Source organism: Pagrus major, chromosome 11 (genome assembly GCF_040436345.1).
Source record: "Pagrus major chromosome 11, Pma_NU_1.0".
NCBI classification, from domain to species: Eukaryota; Metazoa; Chordata; class Actinopteri; order Spariformes; family Sparidae; genus Pagrus; species Pagrus major.
Genome location: NC_133225.1, coordinates 24,038,651 through 24,064,577, shown reverse-complemented (window position 1 = coordinate 24,064,577; position 25,927 = coordinate 24,038,651). Strand labels below are relative to the sequence as shown.

General features: G+C 39.6%; 1 protein-coding gene across 1 annotated transcript in view; it reads right to left on the bottom strand.

Annotated features, from left to right (window-relative positions):
* The window catches only part of rabgap1l (RAB GTPase activating protein 1-like), a 122,710-nt gene that overhangs the window by 42,605 nt on the left and 54,178 nt on the right, over positions 1-25,927 (bottom strand). Inside the window, exon 14 of the mRNA XM_073475758.1 lies at positions 6,073-6,186. Coding sequence (XP_073331859.1) covers positions 6,073-6,186 — 114 coding nt within the window. The remainder of the gene's footprint in view (positions 1-6,072; positions 6,187-25,927) is intronic.

Below are 25,927 nucleotides of genomic sequence, written 5' to 3'. Positions count from 1 at the left end.
AATTTGATTGGCCCCTTTAAAATTCAAGTACGCTAAAAAGAGCCAATTTGAAGGAGTATGAGAGACATTTCCTTATTTTTCAGATGACAAAAATCAAAACTCTGCTACTAAACTTGTGAGCTAGCTTTTGGCGATGCGAATGAACATTATGTTTCCTGGCCTAAAACTCTGGGAGTCTTACATACATGTTATGACCACCTTTAGGAGGTGCATACTATCTTTTTTTTGGACTGTTATTTTCCCTGAAATGTAAGTTTTCTCTTAACTTTTCAGCTGTTACATACATTCAGAAAAATGGGCTGCACAGTTCAACCACAACAGTGAAGAGTTTAACTGTTACATCAAGCGTTCAATAATGCTGCTGGAGTTACCTACTATATTATGGTAGCACGAGCAGAACAGTAATTCTTGAGTCATCCCCAAAAATATATATATTTTGACCATCTGGTATGATGATGTGTGTACTTTTAATATGCTCTGGAATTTTGGCTAATTTCTCAAAGCAAGAAACAACCCATCTCTCCATCATCTGATCTTAAAAGCTTAGCGTCTTGTTGATCTAGCGCATCAGCACAGAGGACATCTCCTTAGAGACAGTTTCTCTCCAGTTCCAATGTTTCTCTTTTTTCAGAGGCGTTTCCCCAGGGACTTTCCCTTAGTCCCTGTCTTTGGTTTTCTCTTTGTCAGTGGCAACCTCTGTCTCTTCTTTCAATATTCCCCTCTCTATTCACTAAATGCTGAGCCAATGATTGCCATGATTTCACATTTAAGGCACACTGCAACTTTTCTTATATCCAACAACTTTAGACTTTTAGGAGTAGAGTGAAAGGGGGGCTGCAGCAGAAACGAGTTGGAAACGCATATCATCACCTTTTACAGTATTATGTCAGAACTTGAACAGTTGCCCATCAAATCCAGCAGTTTACGGAACAACCTTACCAATTGTGTTGTCATGTTTGCTTGTGGTCTCTACTACAACTCCTGACAAAAATATCTGGTTCTTTCTTTCGTTCTGGCTGGCAGCGGCTCTGTCCACAAACACTCTGCAAATGTCTTATTTTTTGTTTTGACAGGTGGAAAATTACATATTGTAGATTTAAAAGTGAAATCAAACAGCAAAGTTGTGGGCCAGACAGCAAACCAATGAGCAGAAACCTGCTATAAACCTCTGTAATGCAGAGGGTCCTCTGTAGGTTCTTTGTCACATTGTTTTCACATTGTCATTTAAAACTTTGTGTTAATATAAAAATATAGCTGGTTTTAAAATCAGTACTGCCTGTCCTCACTATCATGGCATCAGTACAACAATAATAAATGTGTATCAGTCACCAATCAGTCTATGGAGACTAGCCTCCATTAACAACCAGGCTTGGCCATTACAGTGAGTACAACAAGGAGAAGACAGTCACGCCACGACACAAGACTTCTCACCGCTGCTGTGGTAAGAGGGGAGGGGGCCTGTCCAACATGAGAAACCTGGCTGGTTTGGTCATTAAAGTATGGAAGACTGATCAAGGAGAGTAACCTTCAGATGACCGTTCGGGAGAGATGCTGTCTCATAACAGTCGGCAGTTGACACACCCCACCAATCATACTAATGAGCAAACAGACAGGCCTTTTCACAGTGTAAACAAGGACCCAGGGAGAGGCAAACATGTCTAAAACCATTTGACCTACAGTTTTATTTTTTAGAAGGGGTAGAACACAACACACAGCTTCAACTGTTATGTGTCTACATCCTTGTAAGACATACAGGCTGCCGGAAGAAACATTTACACTGAACAGCAAATCCATGTAATTCCAATGTCTGCCAGAATGGTAGGCATCAGAGGGAACCACACAGAGGTAAACTGGCACACCTGACCTCTAAATAAGGGAGACAGCAAAACTGGCAGCTCAAAAATGTTTGAGGGGTCAGAAGCACCAAAACTAAGCATGAATCCAGACAATATGGAGCACATCCTGAAATCATATTACCCTATACAAATGCGGTGGCAGTTGTATACCTGGTGGAGTGTGTGAAGTTTGATGAAACACACCACTTTACTCTAACATCTTGACATACTATGTGTTTAATTTAGCCTTTATCCAGAGCCACTCAAAATGATTATGCTGGTAGCAGTTCAATATCTTCCTCCCAGATATTTTGGCAGGATGCTCACGCTTTGATGGACACATTAACTTTGGCTGCAGTCAAACCTCCATATATTGGGTTCAAAGATTGTCTCCTTCTTTCCGTGCTTGGAAAAATGAGTGTGGACATCCAGAGCTCCACTGCTGATCTGTTCAGCTAATTTGGGGTTTTACGTGGAGGTAATGGAGAAGTCTTGTGGAGCTGTCTGGAGTGTAATCTACAAGCTGACATGCTTGATGGAGTGTGGCATTCACATGTCCCCAACTCGGCTGGGAGGAGTGCATGCTGACAGATGGATGGGGGAGGTCCTGGTGGGTGAAATCTAAATTTGTTAGCCTGAGCAGATAATAGGCTCAGAGGGGTGGATTATTACAATCTATATGCATAGTTTCTCATATATAATAAAGATTCTTATTCTTCTATATGGGTATAACTTTGGAGAAAACTTTTTGGACAGTACAAATGTGTAAATAATCACTGTGTAAAAGCCATGAGAACTGTTTTGGTTCAAATAACCAGGGCATCCAGACAAAATTATATTAATCAATTACATTAAAAATATTTAGGCCACAGGTTTATCCTGAAACAGCCAATGGGACTATCAGTGATCATATGTGCTGTAAAAGCATCCTTGAGCAAATGAAGTGAATGAAGGAAGAAGTTTAACGCGCTTCCACTGCTTCACATGGCGTTAACGGCCTGTCAGGTGCTCTCAGATTCGGGTATCTAGTGTCAGGAAAAACCTCAGAAATACAGTGTATACTGGAGCACACGGATTAAGGCAACAAACTTTATTAAATGACTAACATTTCCGTGCGTCTTCATCAGGACTCACATCCTCTCATATAACCCTCTTAATTAGGACAATAGAAAAACTTACATCCTTTGAGATACCTTCTCTTGAGTTCAAGAAAGGTTCTCTAAAAAAGGATGTAAAATGTTTTTCTATTGTTGGGGCATTTAGATTTAGTGTTGTTAATCATAGTCATTTAATTTTCTGTGAATTCTACTATTAACGAGATTACCTTTCTAATTGTGAATACTGCCTACATACAGTCGATTGCCCCCTGCCTCTTTTTTACATTGGCATTGTGCTTACAAGTATACATACGTCTGATCAGGATGGTGGTCACTAGGATATGAGTTAGCATGCTAAATAATGTGCGCATGGAAACACTCAGTGATCACAGGGATACACAACATTAGCATGGTTGATGAGGCGCTATTATGTTTGCTTTTCCTCCCGCTTTGTTTAAGTTCTGTTTACATGGAAACATAGAAGGTATTCTCTTTATCCATTTATCTAGGAGTCACAGGTTTTAATCTCCACACCAGCTAGGAGAATAATGCTCTCCTCTCCCTGAAAACCAATTTTCAGTGTGCCCTTGAGTGAGGCAGTAAACCCCCCACTGCCCCAGCAGGCCTTCTGAGTGACCACCAGTAGATATGTGAGGTTGTACAGGTTAGCTGGAGGTGTGACTGAGTGCAACATTAAGAGAATGAATCAGATTATCACTGAAAAAGAGCACAGAGCTCAGGTGACCTTCCCCGGAGAATAAATGTTAGAAAATAAAAGACTCCAGGCTTATTACTGAGTAAGATATGAAGATGAATATAAACTTTGTCCTGGATCCTCTGTGCCTGTAATCCACTCATGCCTCAAGATCCAACCAACCTTATCAGCAGCAAATCTACATGGATTTGCATACAAATGAAGGCTGGCTCGCCACTGACCTAGTTGGGTCCAGACTGGATGCTAACCCCTCCTGACAGGTTCTCCCAGAGCGCTGACCAGCCGTACTCGACTTCTGCAGCGCCAGGAAAATACAAAAGGAGCGAAAGTCCTACTTCATCAATCTAAAACTACCTTTGATCTTAATTAATAATAAAAAAAAAACTTTTGTGATAACAAACTTTGTGTTTAATGTATGTGCTTATCTGATTTTGCTTTGCACAAAATGGATTTCTGTTCATTGCATAATTATTGAATGCAAGCTTTTCGCATCTAGTTACTGGTTCAGTTAATTAGAGTTATAGAAAGATGGTCTAATGACCGTAGCATTCTCCTGTTATCTTGTTACTTTGTTTGTCAATTAAATTCATTTATGCTTATACATGACAATAACTTTTTTTGTATCTGAACAATCTGTTGATAGTCAGGCCTTCCTTATTTCTACCCAGAAACATTTTAGCATTATCACTTCTTGCTATTCACCAGTCAAATATGCTTCCATTAACATCTCTGATGATAACATTGCTGATACAGGTGCAAATAATCTGCATGTTAACAGCTAGCACAGTATAATAAATAAATGTAGGATCTTTTCAAGAACATTTATTTATTCTCCATGGAAGTTCTTGTGTTTCAGATACACGTGCCAGATGTGGCAATTGAAGAAAAAATCCCTTTTTGACATTTGGTTACTTGCAAAAAAAATTCAGAAATGATTTTCACACATAATGCTTCTGTTTGTGATAGAGCTGTAAGATGTATTGTAGGGCAGTGCAAAGACGCCTGTGCCTCAGAAACCGTCTTGGTTGAGTTCACAGCTGCAGTGAAGCTAGGAGAAGGACAGTGACAGATATTAAGACTGGCTTTAAGACATTACAGGAGTGCTGACCTTGGCTTTTGTCTGAATAAAATGTACCATGTGTCTTCACAGATAATTGCCTTGGGATGCGAATCCAATGGGACCTTCTCCTTACAGCACTTACTTTCCATATTCACCTTAATGAAAAGGAAGCACTACTGCATGTTTTTATGGTACAGTATTTGAGCTGCAAAACGTCAGCAGGAAGGATTGTTTAATACTTTATGTGTAAGTTTGTATGGATTGCTTTAGGTCTTTTATATACCATGGTTGCATTTAACACTATACATTGTAAAGAGGGTTTTTACATGGTGTTTCTCTTGTAAGGATGCATCACTATGATTAGTTAAGTGTCTTCTTTCTATCAAACCACACCTTTATATTGTTGAATCTTGAAGACAGTACAGAGGGCTTGACATGTGTTATTAACTTACACTAAACATGAGCGCATCACTCTTCAAACTTAGGATTTACATAACATATTAGTAGCCACACTGCCCTACCTCACCCACAGCCTTAAATCTACAGTTTTTTGATTTGTAACTAAATTGATATTGTGCCTTTAGCCTTGTTTTCTCAGATATATTTGGTTGCCACCACGACTGACGGCCTATAAATAAAATCAAGCAGCACAACATAAACAACATGTACTCAGGGTCAGCCTAACAATGTGAATCAGGACAAATCATTGAATTGTTGAGAGCCGTTAAAATGATGGCTTTACTTCTGCCACCAAAAATGCCCAAACCTAAACCATTTATGGAAGATGACAGAGAGTTATAATAAAATCATTGTGCAACTGGAAAGTCTATTTCTTGCCTAAAACTTTGTAGTCATAAATCATTTATGGTGGCTAATTTGAGAGATATCTGCCACCTACAGAACAGCCACCACATTCTTCCGCTTAGAAAACTGGAAGAGAAGATCAATGACTATCCACTGCGTGCTGGGTATGTCCGGTATGTCATGTGTAGGAAGGGTTCAGGTTGATGTCTCAGTAAAGGCGGCACTGTCAGTCATATATTACAGAGCCAACTTGAAATGCCAAACAAATTCCTACTGAGCCTTGCCAAACCACAAAGAACAGAAAAAAAGAACTAATGGCTGGCTTTGTAGGAATGGGCACTAATTTTGCCTTAGCACACATCTTAGAATTAGCTTCTCATCTCATAGCACTTGATTCTCAGCAGGAAAGTTTTCAAAGATGTTCAAACACAGCATGAGTGTGTGCAAATCGAGATTTGCCTTCTGTTCCATGATGTCATGAAAAAAGCGAGGTATCGTGTGGTTCTGTATGATCCAGTGCTGATTTTATGAAATTCAAAATATCTGGATGTCATAGCTCACCTTGCAGATCTTGTACAGTGAATCCTGTCCATCTCCGTCAGAGTCCTTGAAGTAGTCGTGTGCGGGGAAGGTGCGGTGGATGTCCCGGGTGATGACACCTTCTTGAGCCGAGTCCTGTAAAACACAAGGACTGTACGCTTTAGACACGTCACAACAAAAGTCAGATTTTGAGTGTTTAGATTTTATTTCCTACTCCTGAGTTAAGGTAGAGCACGTTTAAATTTTGCTTATCCTGATTTATGCACTTGTTTCTAAATATATTGATGAGATGACAACAGCAAGAATTTTTCCTCTCAGCATGCACAACTTCTGACATTTTCACTGATCACGCTCTTACATATCTTTTCTGTTTGTAGATTTTTATACACAGTAGAAAAGAAGGCAGTGTATCGTGCTCAACTCAGAACACAGCTATGACACTAAGCAGCAATACATTGCTATGTCACTGTTTTTGTCTCATTCCTCTTGGAACAGCACTCCCCAGGCCTCAGTCTCTTAGTCTGTACCATGTAATCCACAGCCACTGCAGTGTACACACACATATACACACATACCAAACACGCCTGTTTGTTTTCCTTTGTGCGCCTAACTCACAAACACACATACAGTACTGTACATACGCAGGCCCTCTGCTATTTCCCCCTCACTTTCTTTTCCGCACATGCACACCGTGACATGCACATTGCAAACACTACCGGAGAGGAGACTGGCAGCACAGAATTCTCCAACAACTCACTGTAAGCTGCAGATAAAGCAACGCTGAGCCTGACTGGCCTTGATGTGTGTTTGTGTGTATCAGGGAGAAAATGTGTGCGAGTGTGAGCAAGAGCGAGTGTGAGTGAGAAATTTCATCTTGCTTTCTTCTTTCCTCTCCTTGTTTCCTAGAGTGTCTCACAGAGCGGAGAGGCTGTCTGCTGCATGTTTGTGGAAAACATTGCAGAAAATCATGCTAATGTGGTTAAAGGTCTTGGTCAGGAGGTCCCTTATTGCCCCCATGTAAAAATACATCGAGATCCTTCGACCCTTAAAGATAAAAACCCAGCAGAGCTCACGGATGGATTCAAACAACTCCGGCTAGGCAGAAGATTGCTTGGACAACAAATGAAGTCAGCTTTTCTGCCATCACTTAAAGTCTTTATTTCCCTCAGGATCAATTAGTTTCTATCTATCTATTGGCAATCCTGATTCCCAAAAAGTCGACATGCTGTGAAAAACACAATGCAATAATTTGCAAACAAACTGTGTTTACTGACAGTTTCATGAAGTGTTCTTGAGTCGATGCTGTAATATCCTTTAACCATCATGAGTCCTATTTAGACGGTCTATAGCGCATGGTCCAAAGCGCAAAGTGCTAGTGTGTTAGGGTGTGTCCAAATCCATTTTACTAGTTAAACGGTGGATGATCTGGTAGCAAACGTTGGGCGGAACATAAATTAAACCAATCCTTGTCGTCTCCCATTCCCTTTAAGAGCCAGGTGCACCAGGGCCAGATCTCAGTCCGTGGGATGGGTCATATAAAATATCATCATCCTATTCACCTCTACATTAACATGCGCATTTGCGTAAAAGGAACAGCTGATAAACTTCATTGATTTTTTAAAACTCCTGACTCGCCTACAGGATCCGTTATTATTTCATGTTAATTTATGTTCTGTGTTCTTCTACACATCGAAAGGTCACACACACAGTCCAGATTCATACAGTAAAATAGTTTGGAGGGAAGCAGCTGTCCTGATAAATCCTGACATCCTGTCTAAACATATTTATTTTAGAAGCTAAAAGTTTAATTCTGTTTTCTCTGGTGAGCTTCCTCTACAGCTTTTAGTTTTGTTGATGAAATGTGCCATGATACTTGTTACCGTACATTTCTGCGTTCATGGAAATGTTTAAAATAACTAAAAGCAGCCTCTCAAATTATAAAATCAGAGTGTATCCATGGTGTGAACCCACCTGTGTAGGCGCATCTTACTGTCTGAATAATGCGCTCTTTAAATAGCAGTAAACAGACCGCACCTTTGACTTTAGACCAGCTTTTTGTTGGTCTATGGCGCTGTTGCTTTCTGCTGCTTCAAGACAGAAATCCACCATCAGTGTGCCTGACCACACCTCATTTAAAAACCAACACGCCCAGGGGCGCACAGATAGGCGCAAGTACATTTGCTATTAACACAACGTGGGTGCTGGGCATGAAAATGACAACTGCGTTGGTCTGAAACTAGGAATGACACTGTGTGTTTCACAAAGTGGTGAAACTCGCCTCATCCTTGCTTGCAACTTAGCCTTTCGAGGATGCTCCTTTCATAACCAATCATTATACTATAACCTAGGATTGAGCCGATGAATGATGTCATTGTCCATCAACTGCTGAGCCCTGACCATTGTAACATAGTGATTTAAAAGGAGACCCAACAGAGAGCACAATAAAGTGGTGTGTCCCCTCAGAGTTGCCGTGTTTGTGATATGTGGGAGAGGAAATTTAAAGAAGTTTGTTGCTGCTCAGTGGACTAACTTAGCTTCCTCAGTATTGCTCGGACTTTCAAGTTCCTGAAGCTGAACATAGATTTCGGCAGACATCGCCCAACCCTACTATCACCTGGCAACAATGAACCTGTTTACTTGTGGAATGTTCCAAACAGGTATTTTTGGAGCATTCACTGGAGCTTTCAACTTTCTCAGTCTTTTGTTGGCCCAGTCCCAACTTGTTTGAAATGTGTTGCTGACATCAAATTTAGAATAAGCACATATTTATAAAACATCAATAACGTTTTCAATTGCATTATTAACATTTTCAGAATCAGGGTTTTACCTAGACTGGCATAACTTGATCATTAAGGTGGCAGACCAAGGAAAAATATCTTTTTGAGGTGACCTGACAGCCTACATACAGTATTTGTGACTTATGTCAGATGGTTTTTTATTGCTTTTGTTGTCTTTTATTATTTTTTTAATTATTATTTTTGTTGATCAACTTTATACTTCTATTTTCTGTTTGTAAATCGACTGTTAATGCCTGCTTATATTCACCCACTTCCTATCATATAAATGTATCATATTCTTATATAACAAACATGTGATGACTTGCACAGTATTAAATAATCACAAACACAATTATCATACGTTACAGTTAATTCATCACTGCTGAACTGTTGATATTTCAGTCAACAATTAGCTAAATATAATATAGAATGAGTGCAAATATATATGGTTTGAATATATGCTCCACCACACACACACACACACACACACACACACACACACAGACACACACAGACACACACACACACACTGAAGAGTTTGATAGAAGCTGCTGGCACTACTGTGTGTAATGCTTTAATGAGATTTGTAGTGTGGAGGTGGTGTGTCGTTCTGTGTATTATGTGTAGGAAATTGAGTTGAAACAGTTTTCACATTGCGTTCCTTCTGAGGCACAAAAACAAGATGCAGCTCTTCAGGAATGAAGGCAGCGTTCTGTGAGATGTTTTTTCTCGTGTTCATGGTTGTCTTAAACTGGCAGCAAAACTAATTTCCTAAATGGGACACAAAAGATTGATAAATTACATTTCAAACTTTCATAAATCCTAGTTACTATCTTTTTTTGTAACTTTTTCAATAACAATTTAACCTATAAAAATTGTTTTAAGCAAATATTTGCTGCATATTTTTGTCTGCTGTGATTATAAACTGAATTACTGAATGAAACAATTTGATAACTTACTGCACTTCAGTGAATTCTGATGTAGATTTTTCACTATTTTCTGATAATAAAAATACAAATGATTTATCAAATGATCTAGAAAATAATTATTAGTTGCAGCCCTCCTTACATTAAACCTGCAGTTTTACTTTCACATATAAATGAACCCTTACATTTCCTTTGCCAAACAAATTCACACAATGCTGTTTAAGCCAATTGCTGTCGGAAAAATCTCTCTGTATTTCACTGTTTTTAATAGCTTTTTAATATTGATGCAAAGATTGCTTTGCCAGAGCAGAAGGGGGAAGAAACCATAGCGATGGAGTAGGCTGCATAGGAGTATAGCGTAGCCAATGACGTCAGAAGTACGTCGACAGTGTTTGTGCAGTTACTCTCACTGCCAGACCGGGGAGACAAAACTTCTGCACTGCAGCTTTAAATGGCTACAAGTTGAAGATTGAAATACCACATTTTTCCTCCAAACATATTTGTTTTCATCTTCACGAAGACTAATGATAGTTAAAGTTAGAAACTGTGGAAATGTGTCTTTCAGTCAGTGGATATTTTCCAAATACATTGACTGTTTTTTGAACATGGTGCTGTTTCTTTGCTACTTACAGAAGAACAGAGACTTCAGGAGGGCCACACAAAAGTCAGTTTAATTAATTGCTCAGCGAGTAATAACATTACTTTTAAAATAATTATAGACTAATGATTAATGTATTACTTTTTACGAGTTAGCCCATCAATCACAAACACGTTTACAACACTGTAATTACCATGGCAACATCAGCAACGACCAGTAAGAATCTGGTTGACAGTGAAAGTTGTAAACACTTTGATTTAATAAACCATGCTTGCCTCTACTAATTAACAGCCTCATTACTCAAAGAACACCACAAAAAATGAGGAGAGGACGTCCTCTACGCTGCTTAATCTCCTTTTTTCTCTTTTTGAATCCTTTCTTTCTCTTACCCTCAATTTTCCCCTGCATATTTCCTTCTCTCCTTGAATTCTTTACCCCCATGTGAGCCCATACCCTTATTCATTCATCTTCCCACTTATCTCCTTTTTTCTACTGCCATATTCTACTTCATTCTACTTCATCTACCTCATCTTTTACTGTATCATCTTTGCTAGTTTTCCCTGTTTCCTTTCCTTCCCTATTATATAGTTCTCTGATCTCTTTCATCTTCCTTCCTTTTCCTTCCCTATTCTCCTTGCCCCTCCGTGTGTCCTCCAAAATATTTGCATCATCTCCTCTCATTTTCAATGCAGAAAGCAAACATGCAAAGACGTTTAAGCCCTGTGGTCTCGGTGTGCAGGCTTACAAGACCAGCCTTTTCTCTTACATATTTCATGTGGCGATGTTCCCTTCCTGCTATGAAATTAAAAGAACGCTGGTTTTATCTTCAGCGCCAAAATTTGTTCAAGAGTCATGCTAAGCTTGGAGGAAAAATTACATCCTGTACACATACAGACAACTGTGTACAGTTTACAAGGTGCAGCGCAATGTACCAGTTTTGATAATGATTACAATATTTTTTAAAATTCTAAAAGTAATATTACATCATTTTTTAGCAATGAAAATAACAAACAGTAAACATGTACTTATCTTTTTAAAGTTCATGATTTATTAGTATATGTTGGACTGTACAACGATGGAAATATCGTTATGTTATCGTCACCTCTGCATTTACCACTACGACACTCTGCAGCGTAGAGAAATTTGAAGCACCACAGCATCCTGCTGTACTATATTCAGTAGAGCACAACTCAAAATTGACAATGTCAGTTTGTTTAGGGAATAAAAAAGCCATAGTCACTGCCTTGTTCTCCCTCACTGTCTCTGAAATTCATTTTGTTTTAAGGTGGATTCACTGCAGAGCTGATTAGTTCGTACTTTTCCTTGCTGCTTGCCGAAACAAGAGTTATGAACTTTGAATGGACGTGTGGATGTGAGTGTATGCTGAAGCTGGCAGCACTTTGATCTCTGCAGGGAGGCTGAGGTGTTCAGGGAGGAACTGCAGCCTCATCAGCAGCATCAGTTCTCCATCACAGTGTCCCAGTTCGACATTCCTGCTGAACACTTAGGTTGAGCAATGTCCACCAAATTGGCATACAACGATGTCTTCAGTGAAGCATCATGATGAATGTGTTCCTGAATTTGAGGCAGTGTAACTCAGAGATGCCGTAGTAATTACTCATTAGCTCACCATTGTAGTAACAACTGTTTCCCACTGGTGCTCAGACCCACTGAACTCACGCAAAAGAGAAAACTGACATAGATCCCCTTGCTGGGTTTAAAGGGGTCTTCATCTCCACTCCACATGTCCATAATTTAGTTGTGTTCAGCCTAAGAATCACGACGGTACATTTAAAAGTAACACACCAACAACATCCCGCAGAAAAGAAACACCATGAATGTAACTGAAGGTTTTGGGTTCGCCAAACCCGAATGTATACCATTTTTACCAGGGATAGACTGATTATCAGCTTGAATCAGCATCCTCTCACACAATGTCCCACCCACAACACTATCTGATTGATAATGCATCACAATTAATAGCCTATAAAACTCAAAAGAAAATCAATTTGCAAAGTACCTAGTAACTAAATGTATCAAATACATGTAGTGGAGAGGAAGTATAAAGTAGCAGACAAAGGATACTCAGGTAAAGTACCTCAAAATTGTACTTAAGATCAGTACTTGAGTAAATTGCACTTAGGTTAATTCCATCACTGGTTGTCCTAAAATCTAAAAGATTATAATTTTTACTGCAAATGAATATGTGTTCCAAAGATTTGTTTTCAGTCTCCTTGATTTCTAATAATCGGTATCAGCCCTGAAAAAGCCATAGCAGTCCACCCCTGGTTTGAATAAACCCTAATCTGTAACCTAGTTCTATGAGCACAGGTCCCCTCAATAGGCTCCATAGGTCTCATTTCTGCACTGAACACTTGCATGTAGTTTGGTTAATCAGGACAAACCCACTGATTCCTCCCAGTCCATGTCAAACCTAACCTTGCATTAGAAACCAGACACTCAACATGCAGCAGAGTGACCGGTCACTGGACCCTTTCTGTGTTCATATAAGTACAGTTATATACAGTCTTAATGTGGTGAATCCAGATGTTCACCCTTCCAGCAATGGCTTGGACAGAGGGTGCAACACCATAAGGCACCACCAGCTCATCAAGCCCTGAGGCTGGAAGGGTAATCTAGATGTGGTCATTGAGTGTAGCACAGCTAGAAGCAGTGAGTTGAGCATCAATGCACTACTGCCATCAACCAAATCTTCAGCCTGAATATCTTTTCCCCCCTACTACAGGTGGATCAGTGGAACAGAGACGTCAGGGGGATCCTGAAGGCTCTTGTGTTTGTTCTAATTCCAGACAGGGAGGAGAGAAGGACAGAGGATCTGTGGCTGTGATAATACCATGGTAGGAAAGGCAGCATAATATCTGACGAGAAGACAAGGCTATTCTTGGCTGCAGGTAATCCTCTTAGTTTTTACGTGTTGATCTTTTAGTTGCTGAAAAAGTGGCGGTTTGAAGTGGGATGATTTACACAACCCGTAGCAGGAAGGATTATTAGGTTTTAATTGGCAACACCAGTACATGCAAATTTCAGGTAGCAGCTTCACCAGAGTGTGTGAAAGGAGGCCTATAGAGTGTAAAACAAAACTATATACACACATTCATTAGGGCATGCAGTATAGTCAGCATACATGCACAAATGAACAGTGATGAATGCATGGGAGCACAAATGTCAAAGAAACCCTCCACTTCCCCCCTCTCACCTGTGCATACATAAGCAGGAATGTTACACATTAGCACAGACTCCCTCAGCATTTTGGAGATGACATAATAAATACAGAGAGATTAAAAAAGCATTAGCACAGGCAGGGGATTACATCAACACAGTCCACCATCACTCTAAATCCAACATACTGTGCGTGTGTGTATGTCAGCGTGTGTATTTTTTAGTATTGTCTGTACCCATTAGATTTATCCCCTGGTGGCTTTTAAACTGACTGACTGAAGGCAGTAAAAGAAGACAGAAAAGGAAATGGAAATAAGGAGAGAACGAGCGGGAGAAGGAAAAGAGAGACAGAGACAGATCAAGATAGATAACAGAGATAGAAATAGACAGATGGAGACAGAAGCTGAGAAAGAGAGAGGGACAGAGATATGTACAAAGAGGGGAATGAGAGGCTTCCTCTAATTGTAGCCTGGGGGCTTGTTGGGCAGACAGTCCATTACTCAGACCTCACCGACAGGTAACCTACTTAACACACGCAGCTAAAAATAAAAAACTGCTGATGTGTCCAAACCTGCACTCCACCTCCCACAGCATTTTATTTAACCAAACTGGCCCGACTGGTGAAAGCTGCAACAGGTTCATAAAGTCGAGAGGTTTTCCTCTGCAAAGCAACTGAGTGGACACACAATACACCCAAACAGGAGCGTCACTCCTGTGTCCATACAGTCAAACCAGGTTTATTTATAAATCACTCTGCTGAGTAATGATTTGTTAAGACGTTATGCTTCGTATAAAAACAAAGTTGTATGTGGTTTATTTGACAAAAATGTTTTTAGAAACATGGTGGTACAACACGGCTCTGTGGAAGAGGACCCACTCCATCTGATGATATAAAAGGCTCATTCTAAGATAGCAAAGAGACAACAATTCTTTGTTTCAGGTGATTATACACTAATGAAAACATAATTATGAATATTATATGCCATTACTGCCAGTATATGCCACTAAATCCTATGCACTGGACCTTTAAATGAAAGACATATGGGTTGCAAGTGTCAGATCAGCAGGTAAATATTTGTGTTACAATTTTGGTTGTGGTTACAACATATGAGGTAGAACAAGCTCCAAAGGCTGAAAGGAAACCACTTCTGCTGCAATACTCGTAAGCAGCAAAGCAGCAAAAGGGCAGATGCTTGATAGAGGTATTTTGAATGTTAATCGCTGCCTTGGGAACTGTGACTTAATTTCTATTAAGCTTGAAGGCAATACGAGCAAACACCTGTCATTTTATGATAAAAGCAGTTCATTCAGGGGCTGGTACAGCTGACTTGACACCGGAGCTGTTCCATGTCAAGTGTGCTCCTGCAGCTGACTGGTTAAGTCCTCTGTACACTTATTGTTTACCTTGCTGGCTATTAGGCTGTGCTTCCTCCTATCCCAATAGGGAGGTAAAATGAAACCAGGGACCTTACGGTGCCACTGGTCACTCATCTGGGGCTAGCTGACATTGACCAGTGACCTTGGTGAGGTCAAGTCATGCTGTCCTGCTGCGAGTGCCCACAGTATCAGGTAGACAGGTTGAGTTTTTCCAGTAAAAGAGTATCATGTTGTAGTTACACTGGATCTACTACTACAGTATACTGTGGTACAGTATCAGGACTCAGTCTGTCATTGAGCAGGGGAAAAAGCAGACGGTTGCACTTTTCAAGGCACCAAAACATACTTCAAGTGCAGTAACAAACATTTCATCCCTATTCATCAGTTGTGCAAAAATAAACATCAAACAAGAACAATTACTTAGAAAGAATGCAGTCCAATGTTAAAGGTTCACATGGAGTCAAAATTGCTGTTTAACTGTTTTTAATCACACAAGTCTTGCTCCATACATCACCTTTACACCAACACCAAGCCCAATGGCAAATAAGCTGTTTTGAAGGTATTTTTAAATGGTATTTTAGAGTTTGTAACTTCCTGGAAAAATCAGTAAAAATGTTAATGACTCATCCTGCATTTGGGGGCGTATGTTCATTTTTCGTCCAATAAACGTTTTTCTTTATTTTATGATGCTGCCATGGATTTATAAAAAGAAGCACGTCGCCAGAGGATCATGTTGCTCTGGACCGGACCTCATGGATTACTGTACAAAAATCACACCTTTATAACTTGTGCAAAAACACAACTTAATTCAGTGATTTGGGTGAAACTGGATCACGTTTTACAGAGAAAATATTTTCCGGTTTTCACTCTGCTTCTCAGACTGCTCTGCCTTAAGAAACTCTGGACAGATAGTTTTACTTGTTGCTAAAGTAGCTGCTAACAAACGTACTGATGACCAGCAGCTTCTCAATTACCAGCTCTGGACCGGGGCCTTACGCGGCTTCCAAAAACAACAACAGAGACCAGTTGGAGCACCGAAGTGATTTATGAAGTTTCTGGGTAGACAGATATTGGTAGCTGTGTTGCTGAAGTAAGCACTGCTGCTAAATGTAATTAGCTACCTTTAGCTCGGTAAGCAGTTGTTGCTGACTTGGATTCCCAGGTTTCAGGTGGCAACCGGTATATTCCACGTACATTCTGCGTTATAGGCTGCTGCCTGTTTTTACAGGAAACGCGTAACTATGCCGCAGCAACTAGCATTCCTTACATGTGGACTTTAAGACATTATCTACATTGCCTATATTGTTCAATGTTATTTGACACTTTCAAAAAGGTGTTTTTTACAAATTACAGTATGTTTTAGAATTGGGGTGATAGTAGTGGTGTTGTGGAACGCATCATATTCAGAGATGTTTCTTATATTTAGCCACGCTCAAGTCTGTAAATGGAAAGGATGGAAAACTAGAAACACCTTTCAGCATAAGACAGAACGGCAGCACCTTTAACTATGACCTCAATCATAAACATACAATGGAGTTTACACATTTCTGAAAATGTCACCAAAAATGGAACATTGTGAGCCTGACGGTATGGCAGGGCTTTAGTATTGGATTCGCCAAGAGAGGCTCTATATCTGATGTCAGCGACACAATGAGTCAGAGATCTGACACTAATGACAGATGAATTGACTTTACGGGGTTTTCTGTGTGTAATAATGTCAGGGTCATTTTTTAACATAAGGCATGTTAAACACAAAATACAGTAAGGTCAGAGAAAAATATGCCAACACTTAAGAGTGTTTCACAGCACAAGGTGAATATGTCAACATTTTGCTGCAGAATCATGAGTCACTCTGTCCATCAACAGCACTGAATCCTGTCAAAATGTCCTTGAGCAACATAATGAAACACCTACCTGCTCTCACATTCTCAGTCTCTCTGGATTAAAGTGGTATTTAAATGCTTGAAATGTAAAAATGTAAATGCAGAATCTTAGAAGCAGTGCCTTCTTTCTCCCTATTATACCATTCTGGAGAGAACGGCGAGCTCTCAAGTTACCCTTCTCTTCTGACTGTGTTATGTAACTCCCGGGTGTGGAAGGGGCCCAAGGGTGCTGGCTGGTGAGCCCCTTGACAGAAAGCCAGCCACGCTTTGCTAAACCGATGAGGCTGGAGTGAAATACGCTGGGTTCAGACAGCTGAACACTCAGAGCCCACTAAGTCCTGAAGTGACAGACCAGCCAATCAGAGAGGAAGCTGCTAGCGTTAAACCACTGGAGGCAACCTTGAAGACAGATTGCTGGGTACGAAGTCAAACTGTGTGTACAGAATAATTACAGAGGGAACACAGCTAGTCACAAAATCTAAATGTTTAACTAAACAACTCCAGCAACTGCCACTTGTAGGGAAACAGAGATCACAGGATAAAATCAACCAGTCCATAGCTGGAAAGCAGTTGCTTTGGCATAAACAAAAAGGTCGATCAGAATTTGATGGTGTGATTGTTAACAAAACAGTCTGCCATTGTTTTGTCTACCATTTGAAGACATTTCCAAAATGTCTCAAAAATTCACAGTGCTCTAAGAAGAGTTTATATGACAATAAATACTGTGACATTTTGCCAAAGTATTTTTACCGTGGTAGCTCATCTTTATGGTATATTATACCATTGTGAGCAATGTTACAAATCAGTTCACATAATGGTTTTCTGTGTGAGAAATTGAATCTATATGAATCTCTAAAGATATTTTTAACAATTCCTCAATTTATTTTACAAAAAAATGCACCATATCCTGATTGTTACCGTTTAGTCCTTTTGCCCTTAACTAACAAAAGAGGTCCACACAACAAGTTGGGCGATATTATCGGCCGATATTGGTCAATCAAAGATATATCAGTGTCTGTGTATATGTTGTCGATATCGTCCTATATGAAAACTTTGTGGTTTCAAAGAACACAAGGCAGAAAATTATGCTTGGGGTGATATATAATTAGTGAATTTTGAGTGAAGTTTACTGTTACAGTTTACTGGTGTAATTTTAGACAGTAAAGTTTATTGTTAAACTGTTAAATATCCTGCCTCCATTACATATTTTTGGCACAAGTGTTTGATAACAACATTTGAGGGAACTCGGTCAATATATCATTATCGGAAATTTTTACTCCCCAATTTTGGCAACAGCTCCAAAATTGCATATCGGTCAGGCTCATATTCCCTATATTATTTATATTGTCTATTCCTTCTATATTATCGAAAACATTTTAACATTGCCAACATATAGTATCTGTCAGCAGAAATAAAACACATTTTCACTAAGAATGAAGAATGGAAAAGTACAGTTAAGTGAATGTAGGAATGAGTATGCTGAGAAATTGCAAAGGATTGCACCACCAAAAGGGTATCCCAACATTGCTTACAGTGTCAATATGAACAGTATATCTATAACAAATAACACTAAATCCCCTCAGTTGGACACCAGCTGAATTTCTTTATCTAGAATAATCTCGACAATGGGAGACACCCTGCTGGTGTTTTGACAGTCAGACCTGACGGATCAAACATGAGGAGGGGGTCACACTGGTGTTAAACCAGCACAGGTGTTTGGACTCCAGCTACTGAGAGACAATGTTTTGTGCAGAAATTCAATATTTTTACATCTTCATCGCATTCAAATTCAAATTTTCAATGTTTCCTCACTGGATCTTACTACAGCCAGCGTTAAGCAGGCCTTGAAGCATGAATAACCATCATGTCACTAAAACTCTCCATTAAATCAAAGAATAATCAATTTCACTTTGGTGGGTTAACTGGTCCCTCAGGCATGTTTCACAGCAGGTTTTACACTAACACACAGTCCTTATGCTAATGAGAGAAATCTTTGCGAGACTGTTTATGTGGGTACCTCCATACATTGTCAAACCTAATTATTGATCCTGTTCTCAGTCGGAAGGCTCCTTTTCTCCCCTTGGTGGATCAATTCAATGCGTTTCAACACTGTTCCCTCTAATGGAAATGAGGGAACAAAAGCAAGTGCTTTGCCATCTGATCCTGGCTGCAGCATGAGTGGGGAGTGGTGCATGATGGGTCATGTTTGAGAACAGAGGCTATGATGAACCAGCAGGATGGTGTGTTAGAGCACGTCTGTTACAGGGCTGCACACCCCACAGCTCCTCCAGGCAAGAGTCCACATGAAGACTCAAAACTGGTTGGAGAAAATGTCTGCTTCAATGTGAAGGACCATTACAGACATTTACACATACTGTAACACAACACTGACTGATAAGACACATGAGAAAAAGACATGGGAAGAATAATAGAAAGGGGCCAAGAAAAGAAGAAAATGGACAGATGGAATAGTAGAGAATGTAAAGTAGAAATATGAAAGGATGGAGAAATGACTAGTGGGAAGCAGGATGACACAAGGGGAGAGCAAGACGAGAACGGTTGCTGAATGACTGACAGCCAGAATATTAGCTAGCCTCTTCATCTTTTGGATAGATGGCCACTCCCTCAAAGGAAGGCCAGTATTGAAGGTGACAAACAGGCTACGTTTGGATCAAAAAAACCTTTTCATAGACCCCCCCCAAAAAAAAAGAAAAAGTGGGTGGAAGGAGGTTAGGATAGAAGGAAGTATATAGAATGTGTCATATATAAAAAAGATGCCATACGTTTGCTTTTGTTTGTATAGGTGACCCTTACTGCAAACAAGTCCGACATTACCAAGTTTTTCTAATGTGCTGGGTGAAAATGGGATAAATAGAAGAAAAACACTGTTTTACACACCGTTTGCGGTTTTACATCCTTCTAATATAACTTTCTTGTAATCCTGTAAACTTGTACTTTGCCTTACATTTTCTATAAAGATCTGTCACTTTTTTGTCTGTTGATTGGCTTCACAGAGTAACGAAGCATCCTCCTCAGACGGAATTACGGTTGTCAATATATAATTGACTTTCCTTTATTGTATTATGTAGCATTTCTGTGCATGTAAAAGGTCTGTCCACGCCAAAGGGAGTTCCTCTTTCCCACAGAAAACACTGCTCCTGCAATGCCTGAAACGCCTGGTTTGGAGTGGAGCCTTTCCTTCCGTAACTTGTGTGCATCACTATGTAACAGCCGTATATAAATATGTACTTTTATATATTTATTATAAAAGACATACAATCCACTCAGTTAGCAGGCAAACAGTTGCTACTGTTGTAGCGTTAATTTAGATCACACTAACTTGCTTGGCATGACCTGCCCTACGCTGCCTCTGATTGGCTACGTCCTTCCCGTTAAGTAAAGCGCACGTGCAACTCTCACCAAAGATTGAACAGAGGCGAGATGTCTCACTCTGTTGCTAAAACAAAGCGTTCAAGAGTGAAAAGAGATGCTGCAGCAATGCACCATATGAGAAAAATAATATGTTTTTTTTTAATTAATGTAAACCTTTTCTACAAGGACCCCATAATAAAAGTATGAACCTGAAATCATCATAAAATGACCTCTTGAACTATGATACAATACTAGTAAAAAAAAGTGACCTCTTATGATACCACAACAAAAACAGAAAAAGGGCCAGGAACACAAAAATCTTCTCTTTTTAACAACAACCTGCAGCTTGTACAGAAAACATTACCAAACACATAATAAGACATTTGTAATAATGTTAACGTTAGGTTGGAAATCTGATTGTAGATCATTTTTTTAAAAGCTTAGTTACTTTCGATACTTTCCAAAGCAGATGTTGTATCATTTTTAACACATAGTTTCAAAACAGTGTTAAGGAACAGATACTTTTGACAACCATCGGTGGTAAGATTACGACCAGAACTCTAATGACTCGACGAATGTGTAATGTTTCTTTTCTTGAGCAGTCAAATTGTGTTGCTTTGTAGATGGGTGCTTTAAAGGAGAAAAATGTGTGCTCAGCAAACTTTGTCTTGTAGGTAAACATAAACTGCTTTCTAGGCAATTCAAAGGTCTGCCATTAATTTGCACCAAGGCACCTTCTGGCTTCCTCAAAGAAAATGGTTTGTGGAAGAAACCCTGAAGCTGGAAGAGGTTTAAACTATGTCTGCATAAACTACAGGCTCAAAACAACTAGCCTGTTGATGACATTTTAAACTTAATACGTACTGTGTCCTCTGTTTTGCCTGATATCTGTTACAAAAACAAGATTAAATTTAAAGTTCCATCTTGGGAATTTTCATCAGTTTGCATGTCTAAGGCTAGAGGAACATTAAAAAAACTCCTGGATTGATAAAGACGAGCGAAAAATGCCTTGGTGCTGTCATGTTTTGGATTCCAAAAAGTGCACATTTTTAAAATTCATCAGCTTAAAAACAAAGACAGTATTTTAACTTTAAAGTCAAGCCTCTAGTCCTAACACAGTCAGATATTTGGACATGATGATGACACCACCCCTCTTTGCTGACACACCTGGCTCCCCCAAACACTCCTCATTCCTCTTCATTTCAGTGAGACACAGCGAGATAATCTACTGGTGGTAATATTCAGAGGATGGCTGCCTGGTAATTAAAAACCAGCTCCCCCCTGAGGCCTTTGTCCTTGGTTGCTGGCGAGGAAGTTTCTAGAGGCTTCCCTGGAGGGTTGAGGGTGGTGGTGGTGGAGGGGGGGCAACAGCTGGCCTGCCTGGCAGATTGCAAATTCATCTGTCTCTGTATCGCTGCCGTGGCATTTTAATGGTCCGGCTGGTTCTGCATTTTAATAAGCTGAGTTGGAAGTGCGGGCACAGTGTTCAGACGGAGAATAGAAAAAGCAAAATTTCTCATTTTGCTTGCAGTGAAATTGGTGACAAGCAAGCAGGTTGGAGAAAAGAACTTGATTTGCCAAAGAGCTGAAAGGTAACAGAGTTGATTTTTAGGACTCATGGTTTTAGTTAACGTCATTCTTTAGTTCTCTTTTTAAATTATTTGAGAAAGTGCTGAAATGATCAGTCAGTCATCAAATTATTGACAATCAACTGAGCTATCAAGGAAAGGTGCAACATTTTTGCTTATTTAAGTTTCATGAAGACAGGGCATGATGTCATTGGTTTATTAGTCAACTAGACACACAGGTACTAACTGCCTTACTGGAAGGGTCCACTCTGAAAGACTATCTCTTAGAATAACTGATCTTTCAAACAGTCAGAACAACAAAGCAATTTGAAGAAATGGATTTCCATCCTGCGATATCATGTTCATATCATTAGCTACAGCCCTAAATAAAGTTTCAAAGAGCTTTTTACTACTTTTAACAAGACGAGAAAGCCTTTTTCTTTACATTACTAGTTGAATTTCCTCCACAAATCGAAAAAGTGCAACACCACCTCATCCTGTTTGGTACCAAGGCTGTGCCCTCCTCTCTGCATTTGAAATTTCCACAGACATTTTAAGCATCAATCCCCTTCTTCCTTGTGTTCAATTTAAAGTCGGCCTATCTGTTGACCAATATGCACTGATATGAAAGATTTTTTTTAGAGATTATCATGCTGACAAGATACAGTAATTTATAATCTTAAAATCTACTGTGAAGTTGATTATTTCAGAGCAATTATATATCATTAAGGACAATAAAGTTCATTGTTAAACTGTAAACTAGAATTACCACATTGCTGTTGTATGTGTCCATGCACCAGTCAAGTTCCAGAGCTATGGCACTGGCAATGGAGGGAATGGGTTTTTGCAGAATATTATGATGTCACAGTGCATTTAACCTGTGATCTATTGGACATCAAATGTCATAACCTCATCATTGTATCATATTAGGCATTTGAATGTCATATCTATTGTAATTATCATATAAATTCTTGAGTTATGGCCAAAAATGTGTTTTGTGAGGTCACGTGATCAAGACCTCTGACTTTTGGCCACCAGATTCCAATCAGTTAATCCTTGAGTCATAGCGGACATTTGTACCAAATTTGAAGAAAATTCTTCAAGGCGTTCTTGAGATATCACATTAACAATAACGGGATGGACAGACCTTCTGAGAACATAATGCCTCCGGCCACGGCTGTCAGCATCCTGCCCCCATTACATATCTTCGTCACAAGTGTTTGATAATCACATTTGAGGGATCACTGAAAAAATGTGTAAATCGATATGGGCATTGGCCCCAAAAATTGAGTATTGGTTGGGATCTAGTTTTATTTGAATGTAGTGTGTTACAGTAAAATCACGGACATGACTACTGACTACTATGTGTAGTGCAGCACCATTTGAAATATTTTAGGTGACTTTGCAAAATAGTAAACAAAAATACTCATACTGAACTGAACAAAAACTAATGTGAACATGTAGTACATGCTGTACTGTTCCAGTCTGATTCAATAGGGAACAACTTGGTGCTGGAGCAGGATGAGATGCCCTCCTCTCTTTCACAAACACACACACAAACACACACACAGCATCATTGAGAGAGGTCAGTGGATAAAGTGCATCCCCCTAGATATCTGACATTTTCTGTGTGTTGTGGTTTTTACTGGAGGACATGAGTTGAGACTCTGTTATGTGGGGACAGAAGACCCAGAGGGATGATAGAAGTGGAGAGAGTGGAGGGTCAGACACTCGTCGGGTCGGTCCAGGAGAGAACACGGACAGAGCGGTATAGGGATGTGTATAAAGTTATGCAGATGACTTTTTGGGTGCATTTTCTTCAATCCACTTGTTACTCGTGTGAAAAAAACAATATGTACAGTACAGAGATGCGGACATGACACACAAATATAGACACGTAAGGTAAATGGACTTGCATTTCTGCAGTGCTTTTCCAGTCTATTGGCCACTCAAAGCGCTTTACAACACTTGTCACATTCACACATTCACACTCACATATTCATACAATCTGGGGATTTGAACCAGCAACCTTCTGATCACTGAACGACCCACTCTTCCTCCTGAGCTACAGCCACCCCTGAGCTACTGAGCTACATATGGCTCTAGACTTCCTTTTCTGCCTGCATCTTCTTACCCGGCATCTTCAAAATAAAAGTGCCCATGAATGAATAATGAAGAGGTTGCTATTTTGGAGGCAATGTTAACATCCATTTTAATTGCACCCTATTTATAAACTTAAAAAAAACTCGCTGAAACCTTGTTGCTTTTCAGACTCAGCACAGGGTTTCCATAGCGACACAGTCCCTCTTAAGTCCTGATGTTCAGTTAGGAAGAAGTGAAGAGACAATGGAGACACTCAAATGTGACCAGGGCTGTAGCACTGGATAGCTGGCAGTCTCATCCATCATCACATTCATACTGTAGATTGACAGCTGCCCAGAAATCAAGTAAACATTTTGGGGAGGAATTTTGTGCAAATGCTTGTGACTGAACAGATTATTTTTTGGATGCAACCAAAAGGTTAAACATATATGTACACAGTGAAGGAAACACTGCCTTAGTGAAATATGTCACATCAAGTTATTTACTTTTTATCTTATTTTTTTCATTCATTAATTTCCCTTCTCCCGTCTCGGCAACAGTAGCAGGGATAAATGCCACAAAGGAAGAACTAGCCATACCAACGATGACCTGAGGCGAGCTGCTGGACCATCTTTACTAAATAACTGCCTAACACAGTCAGGCTTGGTGCGCTACTATGGGAAACACTGCCCCGGGATAGAGAAAGAGAGAAAGGAAGAGCAAAAGAGGGGAGGTAGGAGGAGAAAGGAAATATGCTAAGGAGCCAAGGGGGTAATTTGACTGTCTTATGGTATTTAATTCAGCTAAAATGCCCTGGGAGAGAATTAGAGAAGCTGGCTGTACATCTGCTGGCAGAGCTTCAGTACCTGAGGTCTGCTGGGAGGTTAACAGTAAAAAACAGGTTTGTCGTCCACTGTCCGTCAAGGTGCTTGTCTTTGTCCTCTATGTATGAATAGAGCAAGAATATTGGTCCGAATTAAGCTAAATCATAGTAGAAAGGATGAAGAGAAAAGAAATAGAAAAAAATCTTTAGATGTTCTCTTAGTGCTGCAGTCAGGAAAGTGGATTGAAGCAGTTCCAAAGCCAATACTTTAATGAGCCCCATTCTGTCACAATAAAATCCTTTTTGAACAGGAGAAAGAATGTCTGTAGTTCAAAGTGCCAGCTGTGGCAAGCTCAGTTGTCTGACAATGTTGACCGTGGAAGAGAAGGGACGAGGATCCATCACAGTTTGAGACAGCCAGAAAAAGATGAGCAATGTAGGGATTTTTAACACATAAAAGCACCTTTGCTTTTATAAAGATTAACTGATGTCATTACTTAAAAAAGCTGCAACAAATATTTAATAAGATGAATTAATAGCACAGAGATCATTTGATAAATAAAAAACTGATTAACTACCAGTGAAATCCTTTGTTTTGGTCTTCAGATAGCTACTAATAAGCAACGACAGATTTTGACAGTCATTTTGTCATGTTAGCATGATTTCAACAACATCCTTGTGCATATTCAATTTTTTATATTGACAAACTTTTTATTTTGCAATTTTCACTTCAAATAAAATATGATGGATAAATGTTCTATTAAAGTTAATTGTAGTAGGTTTAACGTTTCTTTTGACTCACCTTTTTAATCCAGTATATAACAACTTGGATGATTGATATGATGATTCGGACTGCAACTGATGTTCATTATGACCCAATTCCTGCACATTTACTGGTGTTAAAATATTCAGTGCTTCTGACCATTAGGGAAGAAGAGATTGAAAAGGTGGAGAATGGAAAGGGGTGAGGGGTGGTACTGTAGATCACAGCCGGCAGTTTATCAATTACAAATATAATGATCATTACGGTGCTTTCAGTGAATCAATAACTAGTTGTCCTGTTCAGCTCCTGATGTGGGTGCCTTCTATTCTGTCAGATTCTTGTTTAATATATAATTTCACCTTTTTTTAAATATGTAATACCTATGAGTCCTTTAGCTCCACATCAGTATGACTGGTATGGAGTTTCCACATTGACAGATGCTCTGAAAACAGTGCTGTATCTTTAGAGAGCTATTTTCGCCCCCAAAATCACCTTGCTGGTGTACAGTATTTACCATACATGTGGCC